At 37.5% G+C, this 23,175-nt stretch overlaps 2 protein-coding genes across 2 annotated transcripts; one reads left to right on the top strand and one right to left on the bottom strand.

The window, feature by feature from the left end:
• Window positions 1-11,802: 11,802 nt before the first annotated feature.
• Window positions 11,803-16,965, bottom strand: LOC109216240 (mast cell carboxypeptidase A). The gene is made up of 11 exons (XM_019380381.1): window positions 16,531-16,965; window positions 15,571-15,628; window positions 15,352-15,462; window positions 14,923-15,060; window positions 14,597-14,666; window positions 14,454-14,509; window positions 14,058-14,183; window positions 13,694-13,833; window positions 12,695-12,767; window positions 12,501-12,575; window positions 11,803-12,365 (listed from the first exon to the last, which is right to left on the bottom strand). Exons 1-11 carry the CDS (start codon window positions 16,698-16,700, stop codon window positions 12,060-12,062), a joined length of 1,323 nt encoding a protein of 440 aa, XP_019235926.1. The 5' UTR covers window positions 16,701-16,965; the 3' UTR covers window positions 11,803-12,059.
• An 825-nt stretch (window positions 16,966-17,790) lies between these two features.
• Window positions 17,791-18,596, top strand: LOC109216238. The gene is made up of 2 exons (XM_019380378.1): window positions 17,791-18,078; window positions 18,252-18,596. Exons 1-2 carry the CDS (start codon window positions 17,791-17,793, stop codon window positions 18,594-18,596), a joined length of 633 nt encoding a protein of 210 aa, XP_019235923.1.
• Window positions 18,597-23,175: the final 4,579 nt, after the last annotated feature.

Below are 23,175 nucleotides of genomic sequence, written 5' to 3'. Positions count from 1 at the left end.
CGATACAAACGAAATGAGCAAACGCACAACTTTCATAAATGACTCTATTCATAGAAGTACTAGGGGTGCCTATGTTATTGATTCCCCATGGGAATTATTATTATATCTTCTGTTCATGGGTCTAAGAAACATACGTAAGTTGATAAAGTTTACTTCATGATATTACTCTATGGCATAATAGTCTTATGACATTCTGAGAGATTTATTGACGTACTTCTCATGCATTGCATTTATTTATAATGTATATTGACCCATGACCAGATGACGTTATATACGCGTAAATATGTATATTATATGTATATGGGATATGGGAAAAGGTTACGACGTTATATAGGCACCACCACCTGATCAGCTGGTACACGTTGATGATTTTGCCCACAATGGCTGAGATGATATGATGGGATGCCCTCAGAGGCTTAATGATGTTATGAACATATGTACCTATGCACGACATGACATTCATACGCATATGCATGACACTATAAGTATTTCATGATTTACAGAGTTTTCCAAACTTACAGGTTGAGTCATTTACTCTATGTTTCTTCCATGTCTTTATATACGTATTCATGTGCCTTACATACTCGGTACATTATTCGTACTTACGTCCTTTTGTTGGGGACGCTGCATTCACACCTGCAGGTATAGACAATCAGTTTGACGAGCCCTCATAGTAGACGAGGTTAGCATTCAGCAAAAGATTGGTAAGACTCCACCTCATTCGGAGTGTTGTCGAGTCTATGAGCCATCGTGTCAGAATTTTTCTACAGACTTATGGGTGGGACGGTACCCTGTCCCATTTGATATACTCTTAGAGGCTTTGTAGACAGATGTTCATTTTGTATAGTATGTCAGAGGCCTTGACTGCCCAAAAGTATTCATGTTTTAAGAAATATGGTTCAATGATACAGTGCTTTCCCACTTATAGTTATACATTACTAGTTGTGGCCATGTTAGCCCAGTTACCAATGACAGTAGGATAAGAAAGATATGTAACGCTGGTAGTCGATTGAGTAAGGCACCGGGTGCCCGTCGCGGCCCATCAGTTTGGGTCGTGACACCAGGGTCCACGAGAAGTTATTATTCTTCTTCAATAACGAGAAGAATCGATGGCTCTTATCGGAGGACCTTGAAATGAACCGACCCAAGGCGACTATGCGCTTGGTTAGCCTTTGAATGGCCTTGACATTGTCCACCATGGTGATATCCTCTATGGCCTTGATTTTGTTGGGATTGATCTCAATTCCCCAGTTGGACACCATGAATCGAAGGAATTTCTCGGATGCGACTCCGAATGCGCATTTCTCAGGGTTCAACTTCATATTGTATTTGTTCAGAATGTTGAAGGTTTCCTGCAAATGTTCCAAGTGGTTATCTTCTCACAGGGACTTAACTAGCATGTCGTCATATAAACCTCCATTTATTTTCCTATTTGCTCTTCGAACATCCGATTTACTAGGCGTTGGTAAGTGGCACCGACGTTTTTTAGTCCGAATGGCATTACGTTATAACAATAGGTGCCATATTTAGTGATGAATGAAGTCTTTTCTTGGTCGCTCGGGTCCATCCAGATCTGGTTGTACCTGGAATAGGTGTCGAGAAAGCTGAGTATTTCGTGGTCGGCCGTCGCATCGATCATGCGATCGATATTAGGCAAAGGATAAGAGTCCTTAGGGCATGCCTTGTTCAAGTCATTGTAGTCCACATACATTCTTAATTTATTTCCCTTTTTAGGCACTACCACTACGTTTGCTAACTAATCCGGGTACTTGACTTCCCGAATGGAACCTATTTAAGGAGTTTGGGTACCTCGTCTTTAATGAATGCATGCTTGACTTCGGACTGAGGTCTCCTCTTCTGTTTAACTGGGTGAAACTTTGGATCTGAGCTCATCTTGTGAGTAGCTATTTCCGCGCGGGATCCCTGTCATGTATAAATGGGACCAAGTGAAACAATTTATGTTAGTTATAAGGAATTCAATGAGTTTTTCCTGAGCTCGGGAGTTAGCCCCATACCCAGGTATACCTTCCGATCGGGCAGGTGCTCAATCAATCTAACTTGCTCCAGCTCCTCAACCGTTGACTTGGTGGCATCAGAATAGTCAGGGGCTATGAAAGACCTATGGACTCCGTAATCGTCGTCCTCACTTGTCTCCTGCTTTTCTAGTTCAGTCGAGGCCGATGTCGGTGATTGCTATTTGGTTTCTTCCTTGGTGATAGAACTCAGGTTCTTTGATGTCGAGAGTGAGGATATTGGGACCACCTCATCGGCCGTAAACATTTCTTTTGCGGCTGGTTGCTGTTCGTAAACTGTTTTGATCCCTCCCAGTGTGGGAAATTTCAACGCCTGATGTAGTGTCGAGGGTACTGGCCTCATGTTGTGAATGGTTTCGGCAGTGCTTATCACGTATAACTTTGTTTCCTGAATGGTTTCGGCGGTGCTTATCGGTTAGGTTATGACCTTTTAGTGGTCTCTCATGCCATGTTGAATCCGTTTAAAACTCAGACTGTAGGTACTATTTGGTCTTGTAGACCTAGCTGTTCCACGACCCTCGATCTGCTGATATTGGCCGAGCTACCTGGATCAATTAACACACGCTTAACTCGAGATTTATTTATGAGTACAGATATTACCAGTGCATCATTGTGTGGTTGCACGATGCCTTCAACGTCCTCGTTGTTGAAAGATACGGTTCCCTCCGGTACATAATCTCGAGTCCATTTTTTCTTGTAATGGATACTTTAGTGCGTTTTAACATCGACCCTTGGGGGACGTCAACTCCACCAATGATCATGTTAATGACGTGCTAAGGTTCCTCTTGCTCGATCTGCTTGTCTATGTACCTATTCCTAAAGTGATTTTTGGCTTGATAACTCAGAAATTCTCGGAGGTTTCCGTTGTTGAATAACCGGGCTACTTATTCTCTCAGTTGTCGGCAGTCTTCGCTTCTGTGGCCGTGAGTGCCATGATATTTACACATTAGGTTGGGGTCCCTTTGGGCAGGATCAGACTGCAATGGTCGAGGCCACTTGGTGTCTTTGATGCGTCCAATGTCGGATACGATGTTGGCGGCATCAAAACTGAAGTTTTACTCCGATAATCTCGGTGCCTCCCTGGCCCCGAGTGGCCTGTCAAAACTGTTATTGCTCATGAGTCCCCGACTATTGTGGCCTCGATCGTTACTTTTTTCACTCCTTGCAGGAATGCGTCCGGACCCACTACTCATTCAATATCCATTATATGGTTGATACTGATCTTTGTTCAATCTTGGTTCATGATCGACGGTTCTTTTGTATCTATCACTAGTTCTGACGGGATACACGGACCCGGAAGAGGTCCCTGGCGGATCATCTTCGACTCTGATTTGATTGGTACCTGTTATGGACGTCGCCCAAGTTACCGCCGGGTATTCTACCAAGTTTTGTTTCAACTGCTGTGAAGCCAATGATTTTGGGGGTTAAGTCCTTGGGTAAATGTCTGAATGGCCCAATGGTTAGCGACTAGAGGCAGATCCATCCGTTCCATTTGAAACCTCGACACGAACTCACTGAGCATCTCGTTATCCCTTTGCTTTACTTTGAAAAGGTCTGACTTTCGGGTTTCGACCTTGATGGCCCCGGCGTGAGCCTTTACAAAGGCATCTGCAAGCACAACAAACGAATCAATAGAATTAGGGGGTAAGTTGTGATACCATATCATAGCTCCTTTTGACAAGGTCTCTCTGAATTTTTTCAGCAGAACGGATTCGATTTCGTCATCTTCTAAGTTGTTCTCCTTGATGGCACACGTGTAGGAGTAGGGGTGTCAATGGTTCGGTTCGGCCGGTTATTTTATAAATTTTGTACCATACCAATTTTTCGGTTATTCTATTATGTATAACCAAAACTAGACTTTTCGAAACCGTCTCAATCATATCGGTTTCTCTTCGGTATTGGTACGGTTCGGTAAATTTGGTAAATTTTTTAAATGTCGTGCAAAAGTCACTAGTAGAAGTAGAATGCAATACTTTTATATGACTTAGCAAAACTCTCTAAGATATTTTTACAGTTTAAAAGGTGATTAATTAAGAAAATATGAGATGGCTAGAGTATAGATCCATCAAATATTCTACAGCAGCGTAAACGAAACTAAGCAAATACAAAAAAAAATATAAATCACATGAGTGGAAAGATGTTAACCAAGTGGGATTCAATAATAAAGCCTATAGAAGATTAAACATTTCAAAAAGATAAATCTAATTCATACGAAAGTAATATATTCAATATATTGTAGGTTGCTACTCCTAATCGCTAAATTTTGTACCATACCAATTATTCGGTACGGTTCGATATTAATAAAAAAACCTACCCTAATTATCGGTACACTGATAGATTTATATAAAAACCTACGGTTTTATTAAAATAAACCTAAAAATCGGTTTGGTACGGTATGGTTCGGTCGGTTTAGTCGGTTTTTAAATATCCATTGACACCCCTATGTAGGAGGTCACATGTTCGTTTGGTCAGTTGTTCCATTGTACTTCAAAAATTTGGGCATACGAAACTTCTTCGGGATTGGTTTTGGGGCTGCGCTCGGAGGGACAGGCTTTTGGACAAATTTCTTGGAATCCAGGCCTTTCAGTATCGGAGGTGCTCCTGAGATCTGATCAACCTGGAGTTATAGGTCTCTACTTTTTTGTCGTTGGCTTCGATCTTCTTTTCCCCCCGATTCCACCCGCTTCGTCAGTTCTTCGAGCATCTTTATTATTTCGGGGCTGGCCCCGACTTCAACTTCACCCAGCCTTTCCAAGGTTCGATTATTTCTTCGGGTGTTCTCTCGGGATAGTTCGGGCTCGACTCTACTAGAGCGTGGCTTTGGTTCTGTAATTGGGCTATTGCCACCTGTTGAGCTTGTAGCATTTCAAAAATCACCCGTAAATTGATCCCATCGCCTTCACCATCGTATGTACCCTGGCTCCTCCACGAACGCCGTTTTCTAGGTCGGTGGGCAAGCTAGCTTCGATGGCCACATGGGAGTTGGTGTCGATAGGGTCTGCGACCGGGGCTCCATTGGGGTCAACAGGGGGTCCTTGTTGTTGGGCACTATATTGTTGTTCTCGCCATGGTGGTCAGACTCAACATCAACGTTCAAGTGAGCAGATTGAGAGTTTGACATTCTTAAATTTATGTGAAATTAAAATCCCAAAGAACAAGAGTAAAGAATGCGTTATGGAAATTTGTACCAAATTGCCATTATTATCCTTAGTCCTACGGTTGGCGCCAAAATGTTTACCCTAAAAAGGATAATAATTAAATTTGTATGTGGTTTTAAGGATACACGGATCAATTTAATACAAATGATAAGCAGCATTAGATTAAACAGATAAAGGGCGTAATAAATTGTCAAACCAATTATGGGGAGTGAACCAGGACTCACTAACAGCTTTAATGTAATGCCTGCCTTCGATCCTGGGCTCGTAATAATAAAGAATTGACGAGCAAAAGTAAGAACTTTGAATAACAAAGAAAATAAGAATATATTGACTTGGTATACGTGTTACAATAGTTCTCTAATGAATAGTTAGACTCCCCTTTATATAGTAGGGGAATTTTACCCTAAGCACAATTTCATAAAAGGTAAAAATCTTCCGTTTTACTAATCACTGATTTTCTGCCAATACGTGCCGAGGTTCACGCCGTGACATCAGGCCGGGTACGGATATCACGACCCTTTGTTAGTCATGCTCGATTATGTGGTAATGCTCTCCGAAGTTCTGGATTCGAATCGGTCTGGGGGACGTGGCCCCGATTCCTCCGAGGGCAGGTGTTTTGGCAGGACCGCGACTCGAGGGACTCCTTGCTCCGATTCTGGTTTCTTACGGTCACGTCTCTGCTCTGTTTACTTCATCGAAAATCGAGATGTTCCACGGGCTCGGTCTCACCCGTATACAAGTATGTTGTCAAGTTTCTTCTTATAGTGACTATCTTATTTAAAAAGAAACTTGTTTTGTTCGTGTTACCAGGTAATCTAAAGAGATAAAAGTAGAATCATGATATGAAGAATTGAAAGATGTATGTTGATCTTTATCTTAAAATTAGAGCCGTTAAAATGGGCTTGGCCCGTGAGGCCAGTCCAACCCAGCCCGCTACTTCGATAGGGTTGGGCTAGAATTTTTTGAGCCCATTTAATTTTGAGGCTTATAAGCCCGTCCCAAGTCAGCCCACTGGCTCTTGAGGCTTGACTGAGGCAAGACCTGGGCTGGCCCGTGGGCCAAATATTAATTAAATTCAAATTAATTAACTATTAAATATTTAATATTTAAAAAAAATAAAAATTAAAAAAATTATTAACTATAATCCCCATTCCCCAACCCTAGATTGTTCATTTATCCTTCCATATCAACTAAAATTTTGATTTTTGACATGCATGTAATATGACAAAATTAGTTTTTCTTTTGCTTAATTAATAACGAACTCGAAAATATTTTGGTGGCCAATAATAATCTTTTTCAAAAGAAAATATTACTTTAAGTAGCCAATGATTAGTTTGGATCACTTTAATATATTATTAATATTTAAACTGCTCTTTAGTATAGAAAAAGATCAATTTTAAATACACACACAAAAAAATTGACCACTAGCGAACTTCAGGAATTTTAAAAAAATTATGGACTATAATGATAAAATCAGCAAATGATGTTAATCCTAAATTAAAAAACCTCAGCATGTAAACTTATTGAAGCAATCCCTGAAAATGAGGAACATGAAAGAAAAGTATTAAGAAAATATTCATGTAACTTTAAAAAAGAAGAGCTAGAGATATAGAGAATTTGCATTTCAATTACGAGATTCCTCGTTAAATATCAAGTTTATGCTCTAAGCAAACAGAAGTTGTTTACATGATTAATCAACTATATCACGAAAAAATATTTAAAGATTTAAAGAAAAAAATTTCTAAAAAAAATTGAAGGGACACTCGCCCTAGCCCGCGGCCCTTTTAAGGCTGGGTTGGGCTGGCCATTTTAAAACCCATTCAAATGACGGCCGACCCATCCTAGCCTACCACATTTAAAAGCCCACGAGGCTGGGCTGGTCCATTTTGACAGTTCTACTTAAAATGAAATAAAACCGTGATTTCATCAATATAATATATTTTCTCATTTTTTTAATCACATGTAGCAAGCCATATGGTGGTAATTGTTTTCGACTATAAATTTCTTCATTGTTTGTTTCCTGTTTACAGCTGTTTGGATGATTATTACTGGTTGTATTGTATCGTATTGTTACTTTAAGGCAAAATACCTTATCACCCCCCTAAACTTGTCACGGATTATTAGTTACAGCCTTAAACTATTTGTGGTCTTAATTACCCCCCTCAACTAGGCCTTTTGAGAGCCATTACCCCCCTGGACGCTGATGTAGCAAATTGTGTGGGTGCACTCGCCTGCCACGTGGATTTTTCTGTATATGTGGCATTTTTTTGAAAAATAAAATATATTTTTAGCTTTTTAAGTATGTTACATTTTAGATAATTTTTTTCGAATACAATTTATAATAAAACTTGGATAGAACTACATTAGGCTAAAAAAATTTATTTGGCTAGAAATAATAAAGTTTTAGTTAATCTTTTTTTGAATTTGACCTGAAAATAAAGATTTATACACTTGAAATAAATAGTCAAGGCATCTAAAAAGTTATAAAAATACATAGTTTGAAATTAATTATTTTGGCTATAATTTTATATAGCTCTAAATTATGGTGCTATATATATATATATATATATATATATATATATATATATATATATATATATATATATATATATATATTCGGTACGGTATGGTTCGGTCGGTTTAGTCGGTTTTTAAATATCCATTGACACCCCTATGTANATATATATATATATATATTACAGATTTTACCTGAAAAAGTAAAAATACACTATTGAAATAAATAGTCATTGTATCAAAAGAAGAAATAAAAAGAATGTACAATTGCAAAAAATAACTTACTCTATGGATACATTTTTAGAGAAATAAAAAAAAGGACAGCCCGGTGCACTAAGCTCCCGCTATGCTCGGGGTCCGGGGAAGGGCGGGACCACAAGGGCCTATCGCACTAGGGCTGCTTATCGGGCGGATTGGGCGGTTATTTACTCTTAACGCTTTCTCGGCTTTTAAATGTATTAATCCATTAGCCGCCCGATAAGATATCGGGCAGATTGGTATCGGTTTAGCTCTTATCGGGCGGTTATCGAGCGGTTTATCGGCCTAGCATACATATTCACAAATCGAAATTATCCACAACTAGGTACTGCCGTACTGAAGTCATATCTCAAATGTTTATCCAGCAGTTTTCATCTTTTGGTTCACTTCAAAGCAACTTACTTCTAAAAGGTTGAAACTGAGAACATTCTTCTTCCTAACAATTTCAACTATGAATTTCTTAAGAGTATTTTGCCCAATAAGCTTAGCTGGTAATGCATAATATAATTTAATCTAGCTAGCGGAAAAGGTTCATTACCACTAGAAGAGAGAAAGGGAAACAAATCCAGCATAGTAAGTATAGCTTCAACATCATTTTATAAAACGTGAACTGTATATAACAAATGCAAGAAAAATATTTAACTTGAGAAGCTGTAGAATAATTTCAACAATTCATTATCTTAAAGCATCTGAAATAGAAAATTAAGTTTTACAATAGGAGGGATAGAATCCAAAATGCATCAGTTAATATGCCGAAAATGTAAATCATGCGAGACGAAGGAGCTAGTCTGCCTTCTTGCCACCAAAACCAGAAAGAATTAAACAAGTTCAACAGTCATTTAGCCAACTGACTGATGCTATTAAGTTGCTGCTCAACAAGACCAAAAGCTGCTGCTCAACAAGACCAAAAGCTGCTGCTCAACAAGACCAGAGCTGCTCTCTAGTTCCATCTCTACTTCATATATAATTGGAGTACCATAATTGGTTACAAAATCAAACATGAATATGAGAGAAACCAAAATAAACACAATGAAAGTTCATTTCTTGAACAACTTCTTGATACTATTATCTTTTACAACTCAATTAATCATTAGGGGAGCAGACACCCAAATTCAAGATTTCAATGGCAATGAAAAAACCAGAAGAATTTTGCACCAACCACTCTTTCCAGTTACTTCATCTCCACCACCAAATTTAGAAATATCTCCACCTATTGACCCTATTTTCCCCAGCCCAGACCAGTCCTTTTTCCCAGAAGTTCCCACTATGCCAACTTCAGATCAAACACAACAACAATCTCCACCAATTCAAGCCAATTATGGTACTCCAATTTCACTCCAACTTAGAGAAAGAATGAATAGTATGCCTACATCTAAATATCTTTTGTTGGGTGTTTCTTCATTTCAAGGGATATAATTAATTTAAAAAGTAATAATATTCCAATCGGTGGAAGGAAAAATAACATAGTAATGTGCTTATGAGCTAAAACCAAGCGAACTAAATGACTAGACTATGATAGCATGTGCAAATATATGCGAAAAAACTTCACCTACTTAGCAATAGATAAAATAGTGATAATCAATGCTTGGATTTAAGAAGGAAAATACATATATATATCCTCATGTTCAGCAGTTCGGAAAATGGGCTAGTCACAGAACAAATTATTTGAAAGAGCAGCATTGTTTCTATGCACCTCTAATTCAAATAAAATAGGGAATAGGCAGAGTACTGATGAATAATCTTACCAAATAATTAACACTACCCGTCAATTACGAAGGTCTTTCCATTGTGGTAAATCTGAAGAAAAAAAATTAAAATAATTAGTCGTGCGATAAATATAAGCATATCAACAACACTTATAACAACAAATATAGTAACAATATTATTACCTTTGTTCAAGCTGCTCGATTTTATCAAGATCTTCCTCAACACTAATGGGGTTTGTTTTTAATTTTCATTTCGAAGCCAATCTTGAAGACACGCTAGAGCTTGCTCCTGTGAATTCATTTCAGAAGCAGAAAATTACAACTTGGAAAATGTCACAATTTACTATGGCTTCTTTCCTACTGTAAACATATCCGGTTTAACAAAATCGGCAAATTCAACAACAAATAGTGAGAAAAAACTGTAAATTGAAAAGAAAAAAATGACTAGCAAACTTCTAATAATGTTGATTTTGATGGGAATCATAAGTAAGAGTACCTGATAAGAAGATAAGAAGCCGCGAGAGGGAGAGACGAGACGGCGAGTGGAGACCCGGTGGCTGGTGGAAGTTGACGACGAGAGGACTGGTGGCGGTGGGCGGTGGCTGCTGGTTTAGGCGTTAGGGTTTCTATGATTTTGTCTTTGATTATTTAGGAATTAGGAATGCGTTAGTTTTAGTCTTAGAGAATAGATAGACAATAGACTATAGAGACAGAACAGAAACGGGTTTGTTTTTTATTATTCAAGTTCAAGGTTTTTGTTTTTTTATATTTTAATATATATAAAATAAAAAGAAATTTATATATATATATATATATATTATATATATATATATATATATATTCTTAACGGGTTAACGGATTATCCGTTAAGAAAATTGAATAATCCGCCCCCAAATCGATAAGCCGTTAATAAAAAAATTCAATCTGTTCCCCGTCCGTTAAGCCGTTAAGCCGTTACCAGTAAGCCATTAAGCTTCGGTTCGGATCGGTTTTCGATTTCGGATCGGTTTTGAACACTCCTATATCGCACGCAGCCTTACCATGCATTTCTGCAATAAGTATTTTTTTAGAGCAATAAGTATGTTAGAAATAATAAGTTATTTCTTGCAATTGTTCACTCCTTTTATTTCTTCTTTTGATGCAATGACTATTTATTTCAACTGTATATTTTTACTTTTTCAGGTAAAATATGTAAAACGTATATTTTTAGAGCACCATAATTTAGAGCTATATAAAAAATTATAGCCAAAATAATTAATTTCAAACTATGTATTTTTATAACTTTTTAGATGTCTTGACTATTTATTTCAATTGTATAAATCTTTATCTTCAGGTAAAATTCAAAAAAAGAATAACTAAAAATTTATTATTTTTAGCCAAATAAAAAAATTTAGCCTAAATAATGTAGTTCTATCCAAGTTTTATTATAAATTGTATTCGAAAAAAATTATCTAAAAAAGTAACATACTTAAAAAGGTAAAAATATATTTTATTTTTCAAAGAAATGCCACATATACAGAAAAATCCACGTGGCAGGCGAATGCACCCACACAATTTACCACATCAGCGTCCAGGGGGGTAATGGCTCTCAAAAGGCCTAGTTGAGGGGGGTAATTAAGACCACGAATAGTTTAAGGCTGTAACTAATAATCTGTGACAAGTTTAGGGGAGTCATAAGGTATTTTGCCTTACTTTAAATATGATGTGTGTTTTAATTGTTACTTAAATTTTATTGTATCGTATCGTATCGTTAAATCCGAAAAAGTACCACTTTATGGAATGACGTCTTTGGTGTGGTGGCGTCGTTACTTTATTTTTTTCTCTCATCTTGCCCTTCCTTATTATAAAATAATCATATTCTATCTTTTACCTTACTTTTTTATATAATAATTCTATTCCATATCATATTTTTTCTTAGTAATGTTGATTTATTCTTCATATTGTTGGTACGTGACAACATGAAACGATTTCAAATGATACAATCTATCCAAACATTATATTCATTAAACAATACAATACGATACATTATGAAACGACACGTAACAATTATCCAAACAAGCTGTTAGTTTTGGCTAGGTGGTCTTAGAAGCATTTTAAGTTCAAGATGAAACCACAGAAAGAAACAAGAAAAAGAAAAAACTCATATGACATGGCAAAAATCTGATTTATCTTTCCACACTCCCAAGCAATGTTAACAACATGGACAATTCAATTCCTAACTGATATAAGAGCCTTTTTCTGTGCTCTACCATTTCTATAGTGAAGCAGAAGAAAAGAAATCAGGGAATAAATTACACAGCTAAAGAATAATTTGGCATACCCCTTTTTCACCTTTTACAGCTCTCAGAAAAACTGTTTACCTAAATCTCAAGGGCAGCAAAGAATACCTTTCACAAGGACATAGCAGAAACAATTTGTCGACCGCTCTTTGAGATTCTAGAACAAAACATAAACATCAATAGAACTGATGATAATAAGAACAATCTAAAATATGTTCTAATCTCCTGCATTCCCAGCTCAAGCACTTCCATTTTCTTCCCATATCGACTTTTCCTTTCCATTAAATAACCATTCAGATAATCGTCGATAGAAACCCACTTCTCAAAACTGGATGCATTTGGATGAAGTTCCTTCATCTGGATTCCACCTAAACTGAACAGTGTAAAGAATGCTGCAGACCAATCGTTGAGAACTCTCTGCAATTCAGATGAAAAACGGCTGAGTGTTTTCGAACAAATTAAGAGGGTTTTACTAACTGTCAACCTTTTTTCCTGGTAAAATCTGGCACATGACAAAGAAAGATGTGTCATCAAAGAAACATAATGACGTACATTAAAGGTGGTGATGTCGATGGGATTGAACATCTTAAAGCAGTCCTTTGACGAGGCCGTGCTATCACCATATATCTGCCAACCAACCGAAACATGCATCATGTATACATATTGGACACTAAACTATCAGTAAAAATACTTGGTATCGAGCAAGGACTTTAGCCGTGTATATAAATTGATGAATGAAGACAAACCTCGAAGGTGAAAGACATCGGTACTCTTGCAATATCATACATATAATCAGTTGCTGTCCCATGAGCTAAATACCTGTATAAGTGCATAAGGTTGTAGTTAGGGTAGGGAAAAGTTAAATCTAAGGGCTAGACAATAAGTGAATGGTGACCCTAATATTTACTTCAAAGGGGGGAAATTGTGATCATTCTTATTTCTTAAAGAAAAAAGGGTAGGCAGAAGGACGAAATCAGATGCACACGCGTTTCATGCCAAACATCGTGATGTTAATTTATCATTATTCCTTTATACATAAGTGGCTTAACATCTATTTTTCTTTCAGTGGCTTAATATCTATTTTTAGTAGTGAAATAGAATACACTCACTAGTAGATATATGATGAGCATATTGCACAATATCTAACAGGAAAGCAATAGTGTTGGGAATAACTGAATCGGAAATCTCCTTTCTGAAGCCAAGTAACTAAAACATAAAAAGTCAATTTATAGAGGACTAAAGTAGGTTGATTCTTTAAATTTTGTGCATGCACAGCACTGCAGGTAGCTCCAATGCAAAAGCTTGTCATAGTTCAATTGCTTTTGAGTATGCTAAGAAATACAGTATATCAAATCCTAACCTCCGATGGACTAGAATGTTCCGTCCTCCACTGGATGTGCTTTTTTTTTAAAAAGCGACGGAATAGCAATGGTCTCAAAAGAATTTTTTTCCATGTTGTATACAAATATTTCAGAACTTCTGGTTGGGATATTATCAAGTCTATTGCTTACGCAGTACAGCATGCAATAGCATAGAGCTTATTAAACATATTAAAAGTTCTGACGATTACAAGGGCCGCACGCACAATAAACAATATTAGGGTCATGACAATAAAGATTTAGGCAAGTCATAGACAAACTTCAAGTCTGATACAAGTCAAATCTATTTGTTATGCTCTAAATACAAAACTTGTTCTACGAAATGTAAACCACAAAAATAGCAAGGCATGAGTAAGTGATACAAACCCGACTGAGCCTCCACCAGATCCAACTAAGCAACGATCTTTCAGTTGAAAACGATTCAGCTTTTCAAGCATTAGTCTCATTCTCTGAGAAGGTAATCCTTCAGGAGTCGTGTTCTTGTGATCATATGGCATAAATAGAGCCTGGAGAAAATGACATAAACAACCTAGAATCAGTATTTCATTCACAAAAGAAACTAGAAAGAATTATTCTCCAAAATTTCTGGGAGAGAATCCTACAAGGTCTCCTCTATGCCCTAAATTCTAAAACAAGTCATGGGGAAATCTTGAAAATAGTATCCTTTACATATGCAGAAAAACTTACAACACAAAGAGCAGAAAGACATACTACTAAAAGTTATACTTGCCTCCATTCCGGAATGCACGTTAACCCATATATGTGGTTCGAATGATGCACACAATTTCCGCATAATTTGTGTCTCCGGCTCACTGAAAGGGGCAGTCCCGGGATTTTCTTCATATGGATCATAATCCTGAAAAGGAAAGATCGAAGGGACAAAGAGCTGGATAAGCACATAACTGCATTAATTTGAAATAATAAACACAAACAACATATACACAAGAATCCAGTAAAGTAAAATTTAATTGGTACTAAGCGCAAATTTTATTGAGCACCACCAAGATGGCATAAGCAACAGCCTTACGATAAGAAAAGGAACACGACCAGTCTACACACCAGTAACAAAGCAACACAACATGTACACACAATGAGAATTCTACCAATGGAGGTCTAAAGAACAAACCTTTTCCTTCTTGCCCCAATCTACACTCCAGTTACGATTAAGATCAACTCCTCTTCCTGCCAAATAAAATTTGAACTTAATTATCTTGGTACTTCTAAGAAAGTAAAACTTTGTGATCCGACTAGCAAGACAAATAGCTATACCATTTCTTCTTTCACAGAGATCCCCTCCTTCTACAAGTTTACGCCCATTCACATTCTCCATTGGAATAACCTGATAAGGCGAATAACAGAGCATTACCAAGTAACATTAGTTTACAATAGAATTTGGTTACTTTCTAAAGTGATAACGATCTTTGTTTCCTTTTCTATTTTCAGCCCTCGGCATATAGTAATTTTTAATTAATTGCACAAAATTTGAATTTCTATGCCGATACGAACAGAAATAATTGACAAGCAATATAGAACACAAATATGCATTCTATTTTCACACATTTTGACTGCGAGTTCCAAATAGACTAGGATTTTACCTTTATGACAAGCCTATCAAGCGTGTTATTTAAATTAAGTGGGTATGCACTGGATAAAAATTCCTCTTCACTTAAAATGGAAAGTATCCGCAATGCGAGCTCCGTAGTTATGAGCTCCCTCCCATGCTGGCCAAAACTCTGGAACACAAGCAATTTATCTGTCAAAAACACCAGCAATGACCAATCTGAGATTTTTCTAACACTAAAGACCAAATCAGTATAATGTCTGGGAAAACATTAACCCTAAGTCTTTTCACAGATAACACTAGAAACCATCTACTTCCCCTCCTCTCTTCTTTTTTCTTTTGAAGGCAACCATCTTTACAAGGGGAAGTGACCTAAATAGTGCCCACGAGAGGGAGTACACCATATACTTGCATTCTACTAGAAATGAAGAAAGCAAAAATGGACCAGAGAAGGTAAACTTACAAGAAGGATCCTAAGCTTTGACTTGTCATCGCAGTCTTTCCTGTTCCGGCAATAAGTAACTACAGTCATCTCTGCAAGATACCCTTTGTTTTGACTAGAAAATGTTTCGAGCTGCATAAACATGAAATAAGATGGGATTATTAAGAGATGCCTGTTTGTGTAGTTTCAAATGTTCCAAAGACAAAAGATTGAAAAGGCAGGGGATAGGGGGAAACCCACAGAGAGCTTGCTCGGGTGTCTATGGACCAATGCTTCAATCTCGTCCAACAAAGCTCCCCTATAAGATATTATAAAACGATGTCAAATACCCAAATTATATAAAATATAAAGGAAAAACAGAACAATGCCGAAAAGTGAACCATCAATCACCTCACCCCTCACCCTCACCCCCCCCCCCCCCCCAAAAAAAAAAAAAAATTTTAAAAAGGGCAGCCTGATGCACAAAGCATCCTGCAATCACGCAAGTCCCGGGAAGGGACGCACCCCTAGGGGTGTGATGTAGACAACCTACCCTAATGCAAGCATTAGCGGCTGCTTCCACGGCTTGAACCCGTAACAAACTAAAATAGAGCCTTTCTTGATCTGTAACAAACAAAACTTCGACAATCAAAATAGAGCCTACCGTAAAACATTAATGCATTAATATCTATAAAGATTCACTTTCTGTCGAATAAGGTATTAAGCTACTCACATTGATTAACATCACCAAAATTTGATTTTGATCTAGAACATCCTATCCCAGCTTCATCCCGAGTAAAAAGAAAATATCAAGGAAAACAAAAAGGAGAAAAAGCTACCAATCAATCAGCTTCCCTCAATCCCAAATAAGTTCAAGCCAGCCTTACAAGTCCTCTATATCCAGTAACTTCTATTCAGGTCCATTTCATCCTAATACTAAATAATTTTCCATTTAAAGATGTCATCTTTCTAAATTCAGAACAAAACAGAAAACTGATGCAAAAGAAGAGAAGAAAGTCATCACCTTTCTTAATATAGTCCTATTAAATTGAGTAAATTGTACAACCATAGTGCAATCATATTCATATAAAGTTCATTTTCAGTAAAAGTAATTAATAAGCTAACCTACTCGCATCAATACCCATCATTTAAGATTCCTAGTTAATACTTAATTGCAATTAAAATTAAATTAAATAAGCAGATAAAATCTCAGATATTTACCTGGTGTGATAAAGATCGTGATTGATAGGAGTAAGAGGAATCTGCGTGGCATTTGAATTAGAATTTCCATTGACAATAGAAGAAGACAGAACAATCAACACAGCTCCAAAAAGCAAAACTAACGGCGAAATGGGTGAAAAATACAAACGTCGCCGACGACGAAACCCCATTTAAATTACCAAGACAGAACCCACATCCGACGTTTCCGTGATGTGTCTTTTTGTTTTTCGACAAATCCCAAATCTTTTTCTTTTCGACAATCCCAAAACTTACAACGTTGGAATTGGTTAAAGAAAGTGTTGGGAGATGCCGGCAGTGGAGAAGAAGACAATATTGGTTAGGAGTCGTTGATTGTAGAGGTTCAACGGCTATGATTGGATGGAAATAATCTTCAGATTTAACTGTGTTCCCACGCGCATGTTCCCATCATTTCATGATCCAATCCAGTATCATTGTCAGTTTGTATGGCTGTTTTGGGCAATTTTGTCAATTGTTGCAATAAAGTTTCTAAATTATTGTCTCTAATTTTTTTTTTTTGTTATAAATATATTATATTATGGATCTTCTTTAATACTCCGTTGTAAATAAGCTTCCTGAAGAAGTTTATCCATACGAGACTCTACCGTAAATATGTTATCTATTTAGTACTCTATTGGAAATAAGTCTCCTGAAAAAGCTTATCTCTTCGGTACTCGGTTATGGATAAATATTACCCACGGTAGAAGATTATCCATACCGGGTACAATAAGCTTATCCTTTCGATACTCCGTTATGGATAAACATTACCCCCGGTAGAAGATTATCCATACCGAGTACAATAAGCTTATCCTTTCGATACTCCGTTATGGATAAATATTACCCCCGGTAGAAGATTATCCATACCGGGTACAATAAGCTTATCCTTTCGATACTCCGTTATGGATAAACATTACCCCTGGTAGAAGATTATCCATACCGGGTACAATAAGCTTATCCTTTCGATACTCCGCTATGGATAAACATTACCTCCAGTTGAAGATTATCTATATCTGGTACAGTAGCAGCTTACACAGCAGCTTGCTTTCTTCTATAAATAGAGGAGATTTTAGTTTATTATGTACATAAGATTGAAGTTGAATAACAAATCTCTCTTTCTCTCTACTTGTCTTTAGTTTATTTACTTTACAGTCGTTATTTTATAACAGGTTATCAGAACGAGACTCTGCCATCTCGAGCAAATACTTTGAAAGTATCTGAGCTACGAACTTTTTTTTTTAAATAATGTCAAATATTTCTAAAATTGAATTTGTAGCCCTGGATATATCGGGCAAAAGCTACATGTCTTGGGTGCTTGATGCTGAAATTCATCTTGATGCGATGGGTCTGGCTGACACCATCAAGGATAAAAATCAGGCATCAAACCGAGACCATGCCAAAGCAATGATATTCCTACGCCATCACCTTGATGAGGGCCTGAAAATGGAATATCTCACTATTAAAGATCCAGTCATACTGTGGAATAATTTGAAAGATAGATATGACCACCTGAAGATGGTTGTTCTTCCACAGGCACGTTATGATTGGACTCATCTAAGGCTACAAGATTTTAAATCTATAACTGAGTATAATTCTGCTATGTTCAGAACTATTTTCCAATTGAAATTATGTGGTGATAATTTACTGATCATGATATGTTGGAGAAAACTTTCACCACTTTTCACGCCTCGAATATGCTCCTGCAGCAGCAATATCGAGAGATGGGATTTAAAAAGTATTCTGAACTTATCTCACATCTTCTTATAACCGAGCAACATAATGGGCTATTAATGAAAAACCATGAAAGCCGACCTACCGGTTCTTGTCCATTCCCTGAAGTGAATGAGACGAATTTTCACCAAGCTAAACGTGGAAGAGGTTGTGGCCCCAGTCGTGGTCATGGTCGTGGTCGGGGAACAAACTCTAATCATGGTAATAATAATGCACCAAAGAACCCTCCTCACCACCAGCAGTGGAAAAGGAAGGAACAAAAGCATGAAGCGGTGCAAGCACCAAATGCATGCTATAGATGTGGAGGAAAAGGGTACTAGTCACGTACATGCCGTACGTCAAAGCACTTTGTTGAGCTTTATCAAGCCTCCCTGAAGAAGACAGAGAAAAATGGTGAAGCAAATTTTATTTCTGAAGATAATTTAGACTTCATGCATTTGGATGTAGCTGATTACTTTGCACTTCCAGAAGGAGAAACAAGTCATGTAATCGGTGGTGAATCTGTAGAAATGTAAATATTTTAATTTTTGTTGTTTGTAATAGATAGTATGGTTATGTAATTGTTGTACATAAATAAAAGTTATGCTTTGATTATGATTTTCTCTCATGATACCAGAAGTGTCTGGGCAATATTTGATAGTGCAAAATATATCAACAACTCCTGAAGAGCTAACTTTTTGCTGAATAATATTTGATTGTGGACAATAAATTGAAGGATCCCAAATAGCTTATTTGTCATTATTGTGGTGAAAACATATGTTATGATAAACCCGAAGTTTACTAATACAAATGACAATCATACTGAGACTACAAATGATTGAAAGATTGAAAATCTTCATGTTTCCACAATCATAGGGGGTAAATATGTATGTGAGAAGTTACCCGCCTTATTCTTCATCGATGCGAGAGCCGAGATATCTAATGGCTTTGGGCGCAACTTGCGTTCAAATACATGATGGTTCACGGGATTCTGCAATCCACACCAAGTATCGCATTTCCACAATTATAGGGGGTAAATATGTATGTAAGAAGTTACCCGGCTTATTCTTTAATTTGTACTACATCATATATATCACAGTAAACCAGAAGTTTACTAATGCAAAAGCAGCCACAGTAAACCAGAAGTCTAATGCGAAAGTTTATGCCATAGTAAACCAGAAGTTTACTAAGAGATAGTACATGCCATGATAAACTTGAAGTTTTCATTTGCCATTTATAATGAGCTATTTGAGAATTCAGATAAGCATATACTGAATAACTAGAAGATTCTTCAAGAATTCTCCTGTGTTGCTTGTTCTCATAATAAATTGATTATACCAGCTAAAGTTGGGACTAAGACCCCTGATTCTGAAATATATAAGGTGAATATGGGCCCATTCACCTATCATGTGAACCACTTATAGATGCATATATAAGATGGTTACATATATGTTTATTGTCAACCTGCAGTTTGACATTTGAAATTGCTTTTCTCACTTAAGAGCATAATTTTCAGATTATGAAATCAAGACAGTTCATCTTGATAATGCTGGTTTATATACAAGCTAGTTTAGTAGTGAATACCTCCTATTAATGGCTAAGCTATTGTTTATGAGAACAAAGCTTCATGTGTTGGTTTAAGATTTTCTAAATTGTATATAGCAGCACTTGTATGCATCAGACCAACAATATATGATAAGTCCTCCCCTCACAATTGGTTTAGGATCAGAAACCAAATATTTTACTATCTTTTGATGTGTGGTATATGATTAATTTCTCCACCACAATGCACAAAGATATGTTTCCCAAAGAAGATTGGGGAGATATGTTAGTTTTTCTAATATTTGGGGGATGGATTAAACAGCTGAAAAATATACTATATGAATCTAATTATCATTAATATAATCCTCACTTAGAAGATAATTCAAGTCAATGCCAGAAGCATTTGCTGATCCAAAATCAAATATCATATTTCAGCTGTAAATGCTCCTATTAAAATTTAAAGTCCCTGAAGGATAGAGTTTACTGTACGCATGAAGCGTGGTAGACCAATCGGTTCCAAAGGTAACAATCCTTGAAAAATGATAAGGAGCTAATGATCAAAATGATCATAATGAGGAGGAAATGAGCTCTAGAAGAGCCCACGACATAACATTTCACGAAACTCCAGAAGAAGTTCAGGTGCCTGAAAATAAAGAAAGTGATGAGATCTCAACAAGTTATGTCGCTTAGGAACCGATACAAAATGATCGTCGACGATATATTTGATACAATATAGTGCACAATATTGTAAAAGATTGTGAGGATCGGACCTGTAGTCCAATCGTCCAGACACATGATTAAATCTATATGAAGATCCTTGAAGGATTTAAAATACTTGAAGCATATAATTCAAAGTATTGATAAATATGCTCGATCAAATTATAAAGATCTTTGTACGATTTAAATCAATCTGGGCGCATGTGATATAATTGTCTCAGTGAATATTTGCTGAAAGAAAGTTACATAAATGATGTTATTTGTCCATGTATTTTTGTAAAGAAATTGTCATAAGAATTTGTTACACTTTTTGTTTATGTTGATGACATAAATCTTGTTAGAACTCCAGAAGAGCTCCAAAAGGCAATTGAATATCTTAAGAAAGAATTTGAGATGAAAGATCTTGGAAAAATAAAAATTTGTCTTGGTCTGCAAATTGAATATTTAGCAGACGAGATCTTTATCCATCAATTTGCCTATACAGAAAGGGTCTTTAAACGCTTTTACATGGACAAAGCGCACCCATTAAGTACACCAATGGGTGTTCGATCACTTGAAGTGAATAAAGATCCGTTCCGACCTCCAGAGGAGGATGAGGAACTCATTGGTCCTGAAATACTCTATCTCAGTGCAATTGCTATGCACTTATGTATCTTGCTAATGCTAACAAAGGTGGTGCAGATCGTATTGGTTATGCAGATACAAGATTAGAATGCGGAGACTCAAATATTTGAAACAAGATTTTCATCAGGGGGAGTAAAATACGCGATGCACTCTTTTTTCCTTACTAAGATTTTTTCCTATAGGGGTTTCCTTATAAGGGTTTTAATGAGGCACCTAGTAATGCGTATTACTAAATATGTGTACTCTTTTTCCTTCACTAGAATTTTTTTCACGGGGTTTCTCCTAGTAAGGTTTTAATGAGGCACATTATCTTTTTATGAACATCCAAGGGGGAGTGTTATAAATATATTATATTATGGATGTTCATTTAGTACTCCGTTGTAAATAAGCTTCCTGAAGAAGCTTATCCATATGGGACTCCACCGTAAATATGTTTATCTATTTAGTACTCTATTGGAAATAAGTCTCCTGAAGAAGCTTATCTCTTCGGTACTCGGTTATGGATAAATATTATCCATGGTAGAAGATTATCCATACCGGGTACAATAAGCTTATCCTTTCGATACTCCGTTATGGATAAATATTATCCTCGGTAGAAGATTATCCATACCGAGTACAACAAGCTTATCCTTTCGATACTCAGTTATGGACAAACATTACCCCCGGTAGAAGATTATCCATACCGGGTACAATAAGCTTATCCTTTACCCCCGGTAGAAGATTATCCATACCGGGTACAATAAGCTTATCCTTTTGATACTCCGCTATGGATAAACATTACCTCCAGTTGAAGATTATCTATTTCTGGTACAGTAGCAGCTTACACACCAGCTTGCAGTAGCAGCTTACACAGCATCTTGCTTTCTTCTATAAATAGAGGAGATTTCAGTTTATTATGTACATAAGTTTGAAGTTGAATAACAAATCTCTCTTTCTCTCTATGTGACGACCCAAAGGGGTCATCACTTGTTTCCTTACTCATTCCGTGGTTCAGATTCGAGTATTTCAGCCAGCTATTGCAGTTCAGCCGGTGATAGTTACTCAGACCGGCGATGGAGCGGCTATGTCCGCAGATGCTTTGTGGAGGCTGGATAGGTTCACCAAGCTCTTCACTACTACATTCAGCGGTGCTTCTTCTGAGGACCCACAGGATTTCTTATATAGCTGCCACGAGGTTCTTCGGAACATGGGCATTGTTGAGTCTAATGGAGTTGATTTTGCTGCATTCCGCCTATCTGGATCCGCCAAGACTTGGTGGAGAGATTTCTGTTTAGCCAGACCAGCAGGGTCGCCGTCTTTAACTTGGGATCAGCTTTCAGAGTTGTTCCTGGAGAAGTTTCTCCCCGTTACTCAGAGAGATGCCTATCGGAGGCAGTTCGAGCGCCTCCAGCAGGGTTCTATGACGGTCTCTCAGTATGAGACCCGGTTTATCGATCTAGCTCGCCATTCTCTTGTCATACTTCCCACCGAGAGAGAGAGGGTGAGGAGGTTTATTGATGGTTTGATTCAGCCGATTCGTCTCCAGATGGCTAGGGAGACTGGTACTGAGATCAACTTTCAGGAGGCGGCCAATGTGGCCTACCGAGTTGAGATGGTTCTGTCACAAGGAAGTGGTCACGGGGGAGACAAGAGAGCCCGTCATTCCGGCAGATTCAGTGGTACCTCATCTGGAGGTAGAGATTCATATGGTAGAGGCCATTCTCCTAGGCCCTTTCAGTTGGCCCTTCAGGTTTCTCACGGTACATCAGGTGGCTGTGGTTCTCAGGCATACTATTCCGATCAGCAGCCACTCAGTGCACCGCCAGCTCCTATCAGCGCACCGCCACTTCAGAGTTTCCGCGGAGGCCATTCAGGTCGACAGGGGCAGCAGACTCAGCAGCTGAGGGCTTGTTACACTTGTGGTGACACGGGTCATATTGCCAGATTTTGCCCTCGAGCACCGAGCAGTTCTCCGCGCCAGGATTCTCGTGCCATGGTCCAGGCACCAGGTGCTCCACAGCCAGCCCACCCAGCTAGAGGCGGGGGTAGAGGTACTAG

The sequence above is a fragment of the Nicotiana attenuata genome, unplaced genomic scaffold (genome assembly GCF_001879085.1).
Source record: "Nicotiana attenuata strain UT unplaced genomic scaffold, NIATTr2, whole genome shotgun sequence".
In the NCBI taxonomy this organism is placed as follows: domain Eukaryota; kingdom Viridiplantae; phylum Streptophyta; class Magnoliopsida; order Solanales; family Solanaceae; genus Nicotiana; species Nicotiana attenuata.
This window is presented reverse-complemented; position numbering and strand designations above follow the sequence as displayed.

Excerpts from the sequence above, each read along its gene's own strand:
- LOC109216238 (XM_019380378.1), top strand. The coding sequence starts at position 17,791 with ATGTCAAATATTTCTAAAATTGAATTTGTAGCCCTGGATATATCGGGC. Across the intron at positions 18,079-18,251 it reads AGATGGTTGTTCTTCCACAG|CAGCAATATCGAGAGATGGG; the intron begins GCACGTTATGAT and ends ATGCTCCTGCAG.
- LOC109216240 (XM_019380381.1), bottom strand. The coding sequence starts at position 16,700 with ATGGGGTTTCGTCGTCGGCGACGTTTGTATTTTTCACCCATTTCGCCG. Across the intron at positions 15,629-16,530 it reads CACGATCTTTATCACACCAG|GGGAGCTTTGTTGGACGAGA; the intron begins GTAAATATCTGA and ends AATATCTTATAG. Across the intron at positions 15,061-15,351 it reads CAAAGCTTAGGATCCTTCTT|AGTTTTGGCCAGCATGGGAG; the intron begins GTAAGTTTACCT and ends CTTGTGTTCCAG.